Consider the following 8,994-nt stretch of genomic DNA (forward strand, 5'->3'; position numbering starts at 1 on the left):
AGGTGCTGGACATTGCAATCATTCGGTGCAGAACAGCAGGCTGTAAATCGCTGTAAAGAGAACGCTTATAGATCTTAAATCAATAACCTTTAGCCTGACACATGTGCTTCAGCCCTGATCATCTGCACATCTACTATAGGTAAGAGAGAAGGTGAATACAACAAGAGCTATGTCAACCATTCATAGTATGTTGTTGATCTTAGTGTTATACCACATACATTGGCATTGCTTCTCAGTGGATGACACCAAAGGGAGGTATGCATCCTCACTCCCTAGTTAGCAGCGTTACAATGATCCTGCACAGATGACCACGCCCTGAGTTGCTGATGTTAACGCTTGTGTCGCCTACACCCACCTAACAACCAACCAACCCCACCCCCATCTCTCCTCCACACAGAGTAATGCCACCGCAATGTTATACAACGCCTTGCTGTTTCTGCTGTGAACCCTTCTTTTGTCCCACCCCGCACTATGGCCCTTAGTCCGCATGGTAACCCTGCTTTTTATATATAAAAAAGAACGTATGATCATTGAGTATATTATCTATCTAATATTATTGTACTTATATTGCAATCTTTAAGGTGTTACAGTAAAGACACATCTTGAGCAAAGTACTCTATAGACGAGATTTAATGATAAAAACACTGCCAGTGAGTAAACATGGCTCATGCGGTGTTCGAAAATAAAATAAAATGCTATTAAATTCTGATTTTCAACTGGCAGTCTCCTTGAGATGGAAACAGATGCTGTGCTGACCCGAAAGATGCACAGTCAGTGGTATGTGAGTGTGTCAATGACAGGGAGTTCAGAGTGTTTGGAGACAGAAGGTGGTGTGTTATTCTGTATAGGCTGAAATCCAGCCTCAGTAGAATGCAAAGTGAATACTGCTGATACTTGTGTGCACTTTGTGTCTCTCCTGTGTTCATCCTCTCTGATACAGGTTGTATAAAAAACTGTGTATACACTACATTTAATTGATCAAGTGTTTATCAAGACCACAATGCTATTTAGCATAACCTGTATGATCCTCACCTTACTGCACCACACACTGTCTGACATTAAGTGGTTGTATATCAGATTAAGGGGAAGATAGTGCATTGTTTTAAACAGTGGAGCAAAGAAGGATGTGTCATGAACGAACCTCTGTCTTAAAAGCATGACTAAGCCGAAGGTTATAAATACAGCAGAGCTATTTGTCTCTTTGTCTGAAAATAATCGTTCGTTGCAGCTGTTTTTCTGTCCAAGGAGTTCATCAGGTTGGGACACTCAAGACTGGGCAGGGGTTGTGTGGGACCAAAGTGCCACCACCTGGTACAAAATGGTACATATCTAATTATAAATGAAATATACAATCCAGTTTAAAGTACACACACAACGTTATGTATAAATAGAACTCCTTCACTTCTTAAATGAAAAGAATTACTGCTCAAATTCATAATGTTTATCTGAGTCTAAATAGAATCAAAATGACAATAGCTGCAATAGTTATTCGTGGTAGATATGCAAATAGCTTATTTGACTACTGTTGGACCAAAATTGAACTTGTTGATCATAAAATTATGGGTTAGACATTTAGATTTAGTCCAACTGATCCACAGAGTTAAAGTTTCCGGTGGCGAGGGAGGCGGGACTTCTGCTCTATACAGGATGACGCTGCATCAATAAGAACCAATCAGGTGACCAAATCTTGCACGGTTATCGTTTTCCGTTTTTAAACCTCGCACATGCGCATTTCATTTTGAAAATGGCGGCCGTACAAGGTGGTCTGGTCGACACGGATGAAGAAAAAGACATTAAAACAGAACCATCAAACGATGGCTGTGGAAATAATAATGCAAACGACGGCAGAGTGCTCTCTACGTCCCCCGGCTCCAGTGCTTCTGCTGGAAGTAATAAAACTCCGGCGGGAGCCCCGGAGGACCAGCAGACGCTGCTGGCAGTCCTGCAATTCCTCAGAAAAAACAAATTGACCGAGTCCGTCGAAATTTTGCGTCGTGAAGCGGGGTTACCGGAGGATTCACTGGATCTGAAAGGAGGTGATTCCTCCGGGGCAGGCTCGGGAGGTGCTGCCGGCAGTGTGGCCACAGAAGGCGGGGATGTGAGCTCTCTTCTCAGCCGGGTGACCGTCTCATCCTCCGCTGCAGCCCAGGCGCCAACCAAAGGTAGAACCCGGCTACTGTTGTTTGAATGTGTGAAACACTGTTGCGCGGTGAATCCAAACGTTTCCTGTTGATATAACATCACCTACGAGTTAGACACAAGTATTTCCTCCATGTATAACTATCACATTTACGACAATAGAGTTACTGCAATTGTGTAGTAACCATTGATCCAACTCTTTGAGAGTTTCAATTAAAGTTTTGAAAAGTGTCACAAAAGTAGTATGTACTGCAGGGATGCTTGATTTGCATTATATTGTATGGGCGTTTTTTATGTTTCTGGTCATTGAGTTTACAGTTTCTGATGTGTTCACTAATTTTCTTTTGACTTTAGGGAGGTTTATTGAAGCTAAGCGATACAATTAGCCAGTATTTTGCCATTCATATTAGCCACTACCATGCACTTTTGTCTTAAGTGTAATTGCAAATGAGGATACAAAACAAATTGTGCTTTTCAGACTTTTTCCAGGCATCCTACCACATCTCACACTGTCATCAAGAGTTTTGATGAGAGTTTTCTCAGTTGTCATGGAGTTGGCTTAGTTGTCATCATGTTATCTCTCTCAAGTTATGTTAAAAAGCCATGTTGCTTTTATTCTTTAACTAAATGACAAAACAAACCCTAAACTAAAACAATTTTTAAAAATTATATTGGACTAATACGATATTGTTTTTTAAAAGCTTTAAAGTGGCCAGCGCCGACAGAATGCACATCTCACTTGGACTTCTTTTTCAACAGCTCCTGGGGAGGATCAGCCAGACGTCAACGTGGTGCTGTCAGCTTACAGCCAGCAGGGAGACCCGGCTCTGTACGGGGTTTACTACAGCGGCCTGAAGAGGTTCATAGAATCGGTTTTGGACTGTCACCGAGCAGAACTGTCCCAAGTCTTCTACCCGCTGTTTGTCCACATGTATCTGGAGCTGGTGTACAACAATCACGAAAATGAGGCCAAGGTGTTCTTTGAAAAGTGAGTTTCTTTGACATATTGTATGTCCATCCAAACAGTTTACTTGATTTAGTTTTTAGTAGCATTAAATCCCACACACTTGAATAACCCTACCTCTTTCGTTTCTCTCCATCTCAGGTTCAGCGGGGATCAAGAGTGCTACTACGAAGAGGACTTGCGCATTTTGTCCAGCCTGACTAAGAAGGAGCACATGAGAGGCAATGAGACCCTGCTGGACTTCCGCACCAGCAAGTTTGTGCTGCGTATCTCCCGTGACTCTTACCAACTGCTGAAGAGGCACCTGCAGGAGCGTCAGAACAATCAGATCTGGAATATCATCCAAGAGCACCTCTACATTGACATCTTTGATGGCATGCCACGCAGCAAGAGCCAGATTGATGCCATGTCTGGCAGCTTGGCTGGAGAGGCCAAGCGAGAGGCCAATAAGGCTAAGGTGTGATTTATACACTGACGCACATATATGATGGGATCTGTGTGGGTTTTTTTGTTGTCTCCCCACGCTTTGTTTTAAACAACTTTGTTGATTTCATGACATGTTCTTGTTTTATTATCATTCCAATTAGGTTTACTATGGACTGCTGAAGGAACCAGAAATTGAGCTGCCTCTTGATGATGAGGATGAGGAGGCAGAGAATGAGGAGGGTAAACCCAAGAAGAAGAAACCCAAAAAGGACAGCATAGGCTCTAAGAGCAAGAAGCAGGATCCTAACGCGCCATCACAGACTAGGTAGTTACACGGTTACAGCATTTGGGTACATTTTATCATAGCAACGTGCTTCCATTTAATTCTTATATACCTTGTAAAATCGGTATTAATAAAATGAGGAAAAGCATGAGCTTCGATATTGGGGACGGCCTTATATTGCATGCAACCATGCACAATACATACTGCTTATGAATTAAAACTTTTAATTTGAAGGAAATTACTTATCCACACACAGTACAAGACAGTTAACGGTGTACTTGCCAAAACTCCAAGCCTCTCCACGTTCCAATGTTTGTGTTTGTCCTATTTTCACTTCTTTACTTGCGAGCTCCTGAAACTGTTAGTCCCACCCACCAGTCAGTGACATTGTTTCTTGTTGTTCAGGATACCTCTTCCAGAACTCAAGGATTCAGACAAGCTGGACAAGATCATGTACTTGAAGGAGTCCACCAAGAGGATCCGCCTGGGACCAGATAACCTCCCCTCCATCTGCTTCTACTCTTTTCTCAATGCCTACCAGGTAAATAACTCATAACCGCAGCAATTCACTGTATGTCTAACATGTTTACACATATAAGCAAGTGGTAGAGACTGGACAGGTCACTGTAAACTGCAGGAGAATCATTTCTAATTATTCTCACCCTTTTGCCCTCCTGCAGGGTCTGACTGCAGTGGACTTCACAGATGACTCCAGCCTGATTGCAGGTGGCTTCGCTGACTCCACAGTGCGGGTGTGGAGCGTCACACCGAAAAAGCTCCGCAAGGTCAAGTCTGCGGCAGGTACAGTGAATGACAGTTACCACTGATGAATGACTGACACCCTCGCTTGATGTTCTTCTGACTTTATATAACACAAATCTCTTTTTTCCCCCCTCTTCTCATATTTCCCCTCATCTCTCTCTCAAGACTTGAATCTGATTGACAAAGAGTCAGATGATGTGCTGGAGAGGATCATGGATGAGAAGACGGCCAGTGAGTCAAAGATCCTCTACGGACACAGTGGCCCGGTGTATGGCATCAGCTTCAGCCCAGACAGGTATAAATCATTTCATTGTTCGTTGTTCAGGCTTACATTACATCATGTACATTTAACTCAAAATAAACATTTCCTTTCTTTTATCGCATTTATGACAGATATTGAGAAAACATTAAGTTTTCTGTTTATGGCAGATTTTTTGAGAATATTATTTATGATAATTAGGGCAAGTAGAAGAGGGGTGTTAAGAAAAAGGCACATAGTTAAAAGATTAGCTAACCCTTTCTTTATGTGCATTTAAATGATCTTGACCTTCTCCGTTTGCCTTTCAGAAACTACTTGTTGTCAAGTTCTGAAGATGGTACAGTCAGGCTGTGGAGTCTCCAAACATTTACTTGTCTGGTGGGCTACAAAGGCCACAACTACCCAGTGTGGGACACCCAGTTTTCCCCCCATGGGTACTATTTTCTCTCCGGGGGACATGACAGAGTTGCCCGGTAAGAAACTGCAGAACTCAACTGCTTAATAATACCTTCACACACAGAGTCCTTCCGTATTCTTCTGTAACACAGAGGAAAACATGCTGTGCATACACAGCAGCTCTGTCTACAGATGTCTGTCATTGGTCTAAGTTGTGTTTTCTCTAACAGTCTGTGGGCAACAGATCACTACCAGCCTCTGCGGATGTTCTCTGGTCACCTAGCTGATGTCACTTGCACCCGCTTCCACCCCAACTCCAATTATGTCGTCACAGGGTCATCTGATCGCACAATCCGGCTCTGGGATGTCCTGAATGGAAACTGCGTCCGAATCTTCACAGGTCACAAGGTCAGACGAGTCACCAGTGCAGCACATTTTATATATACTTGATTTTATAGGGCTGTGCATCAGTTATCACACATTGTCAGTAGGGTCATATCATGATAGCAGATCTGTTGAAGAACTTTAATAAAATTAAGCATTTACAAACTTAAACGTCAAACTAAATGATGTCTGTCATATTTTAGAAAATATCATTAGAGTTCAATTTAGTTTGGAATCTGCATAGTAGGGAATTCAGTTAGTTTACTTTGACACAGTGTCACACATATTGCGATGTCTTCTGACAAGTTAGGCATCTGGTTTGACTTTGGGTCACAAGCCTGCCTCTCTAACCTTTAGGCCACTGTTGCCCCACAAGGTGTGAACTGTCATGATTGCTACTGAACAACAAATATAGGGAGATGCCAATAAAAAAATGAAGCTAGCCAATTTAACATTTAATGCACTGTCTACACCCGTATGTGTTTGTTTGGAGCGACACCTCCATAATTTCTGATGGATCCTGTAAAGCGAGACTGTTCAGAGAATTCTCTGTACACCCACAGAGTTAAAGCAGCTTAAGATCCACAGATTTGTACTGCAGCAGAGACCATTACTGAGCCAGTCTTTTAACTGTATCTTTCAGGGTCCTATCCACGCGCTGGCTTTCTCTCCCAATGGAAAGTTCTTGGCTTCAGGGGCCACTGACGGCAGAGTTCTTCTGTGGGACATCGGTCACGGGCTGATGATTGGAGAACTTAAAGGCCACACAGATACCATCTACTCCCTCAAGTTCAGCAGAGACGGCGAGATCCTTGCCTCCGGTGGGTGACCTACAACATCTCTAAGTTTTACATCAGCTGATTATTAACATTAACTGTTGCAAAACTAAACTGAATGCATTTGTAACCACATTTGTTGAACTTAAAATCTTATTTAGAGAGTGATGAAGCTACAAAAGACCCTACCCCTGCAGTCTATTGGTTTCAATGTATTCACATTCAGATTTGAGTGGAATTTCTGCAATTGTACTTGCAGTGACAATGTGTCGTCTTTTTTTTTTTTTTTCTTCCTCTTTCTTCCTAGGCTCCATGGACAACACGGTCCGTCTGTGGGATGCTATGAAAGCATTTGATGATTTAGAGACTGATGATTTTACAGCAGCTACAGGACACATCCATCTACAAGATAACTCCCAGGAGCTTCTGCTGGGTACCTACATGTCTAAATCCACACCTGTAGTACACCTTCACTTCACCCGCAGGAACCTGCTGCTGGCTGCTGGGGCCTACAATCCATGAGACATTATTGAATTATGAAAAAAATCTATAGAAACTTGAAATGAAGCAAACTTCTGGGCACCAAGCTCCACAAGTAACTGAAGAGGTTTTGGTGCAGTGGGAATCAAACAAAACTGTATGTTCAACAAAATCACCTCTGGTGGAACATCTAGCTGTGAATAAATATTAAAATTACATTAGCCAACTCCTGTTCTGGCCTCTCAGTCTGACAGATTAGGTCCCAAATCAAGCTGATCCACTCACCTGAGAAAAGTGCCATTGATTGAGGACTGTATTTTCTTTTTTCTAAATCACTGCCATGAGTACAGCTTTGTTTAACACATGGCTGACATTTCTATATCATAGTCTTTTATACTGGTGTACACTGTAAATAAAAACAAACATTTTCTATGTTTTGGGCGTAAATGTTCTTTATTGTTAACATAGGGGAACCAAACAGTCATATTTTATTACAAGCACGTCCAGCTGCTACCTCCATTCCCAGCTGTTAGAAATGATGGTCAAAATGGACACCTGTAAGGAGACAATAAGGACCTTGAGTTAATTGAATAGAGCAATACTTTGCCAGAGTACAATGGATTTGGAAACTAATAGGATGGAGAGCATTAATTAATTCACTTACATTATCACTTTTCTGTGACGGCTGCCTGTTTCTTGGGCTTCAATTTGAAGAAAAGGGCAATGGCTGCTATGCTGGCATATGTGAGCAAAACACACTAGAGAAAAATAAATAAAGAAGCATGATGAGAAATTCATAGAGGCATGACAGTTTAACTGTAGAGTGTGAAAATGCAGTTTATTTATAAGTAAGTTGCACACAACTCACATTCCTCCTTCCTGTGATTGTGTATGCATTGAAGTACTTAGCAATCCCAGTGAACTGGTGCTGCGTTCCTGCGTCATGTCCTCCCATGATGGATTGTTAATGGTCCTATCGCAAGGAGAATAAAGGTGATTAATAATATAGTTTAAAAGCAAGTTCATTCTTGACCTTGGGAACAGTATGTGTGACAAATAAATCTGGAGCAGAAACTATTACGTCGATTGATAGAAAATGAATTGCCAACAATTTTGAGATACTGTTACAGATACTGTTAAGACGTTGTAATCTTCTATGATAGTAACTTAAATATCTTTGGGTTTGAAACTATTGGTCGGACAAACGAAGACATCTGATAACGTCACCTTGGGCCCTGGGAAACTGATGGATATTTTTAATTATAATGAGGAAAGCTCATGAATCGACTAAAAGTGAATTAAAGTTTAAATTGGTAATGGAAATATCTTAGTTTAAATACTACAATGACCTTAGAGTTTGTACTAGTCAGAAAACATAGAATGTAATTATTGCACGGTGTTGACAACTCTTGACAGGAAGGATTGTGGGAAAACTCAAAGCACGTTAACAACTAAAATACTTAATGAAGGTCTTCAGAATTTCCGTATTTTATTTTGGCCCGCCACACAAAAAACAACTTTCTTGTAATTGTACACTAGCTACTGAATTTAACCTACTAGCGTTATTACATAAGAGACTGTGCAAGTTTAATGTTGGTTGGTACGCTGAGTAGTTACCTCGATAAAATGTGATACGGCAAGACGCTGACAAGCTTCAACGCAGTACTCCAGAACAATATTTTTTGCTGACAGGTTAACCCACATAAATTCAATAACGTTGAGGTTGACAAATGCAGTATTAGCGGGCATTTCATTCAGACTGACTTTCATCGGTCAGTAACCGCATAGCTTCTTAGCTAGCACACTAACGTTAAATATTAAGTTAACGTTAGCTTGCTAGGTTAGCCTACTAGCTAGTTTAATTTACAGACCGTTAGCTAAATATTACATTGTCACAGAGACGTTTTAAAGATAACATGGATACTACTCGGCATTGTTAAAACCAAATTTGTTAAATTGTTTTTCAATGTGTTATATCTTACCTTTAACACACGACCCCTATGCAAACAGAATGAGACAAGTGCCCTTCAGCAGAGGCCGCAATGCTAAATTCACAAGGAAATTCCGCCTACTCGCAGTAATCGAAAAGTATGTCAGTATTGGTCCAAAATAGTGTCACTCAAAG

The 8,994-nt window shown here is 41.3% G+C and overlaps 2 protein-coding genes across 2 annotated transcripts; one reads left to right on the forward strand and one right to left on the reverse strand.

The window, feature by feature from the left end:
- Nucleotides 1–1,711: 1,711 nt before the first annotated feature.
- Nucleotides 1,712–7,303, forward strand: taf5 (TAF5 RNA polymerase II, TATA box binding protein (TBP)-associated factor). The gene is made up of 11 exons (XM_044191495.1): nucleotides 1,712–2,162; nucleotides 2,899–3,127; nucleotides 3,245–3,560; nucleotides 3,691–3,854; nucleotides 4,218–4,353; nucleotides 4,493–4,613; nucleotides 4,740–4,869; nucleotides 5,142–5,306; nucleotides 5,460–5,637; nucleotides 6,257–6,434; nucleotides 6,697–7,303. Exons 1-11 carry the CDS (start codon nucleotides 1,745–1,747, stop codon nucleotides 6,909–6,911), a joined length of 2,250 nt encoding a protein of 749 aa, XP_044047430.1. The 5' UTR covers nucleotides 1,712–1,744; the 3' UTR covers nucleotides 6,912–7,303.
- On the reverse strand, nucleotides 7,300–8,988 carry atp5md (ATP synthase membrane subunit k). Its single transcript, XM_044191508.1, has 4 exons — nucleotides 8,852–8,988; nucleotides 7,738–7,842; nucleotides 7,534–7,627; nucleotides 7,300–7,424 (listed from the first exon to the last, which is right to left on the reverse strand). Exons 2-3 carry the CDS (start codon nucleotides 7,822–7,824, stop codon nucleotides 7,538–7,540), a joined length of 177 nt encoding a protein of 58 aa, XP_044047443.1. The 5' UTR covers nucleotides 7,825–7,842; nucleotides 8,852–8,988; the 3' UTR covers nucleotides 7,300–7,424; nucleotides 7,534–7,537.
- Nucleotides 8,989–8,994: the final 6 nt, after the last annotated feature.

This window comes from Siniperca chuatsi, linkage group LG3 (genome assembly GCF_020085105.1).
Source record: "Siniperca chuatsi isolate FFG_IHB_CAS linkage group LG3, ASM2008510v1, whole genome shotgun sequence".
NCBI lineage: Eukaryota > Metazoa > Chordata > Actinopteri > Centrarchiformes > Sinipercidae > Siniperca > Siniperca chuatsi.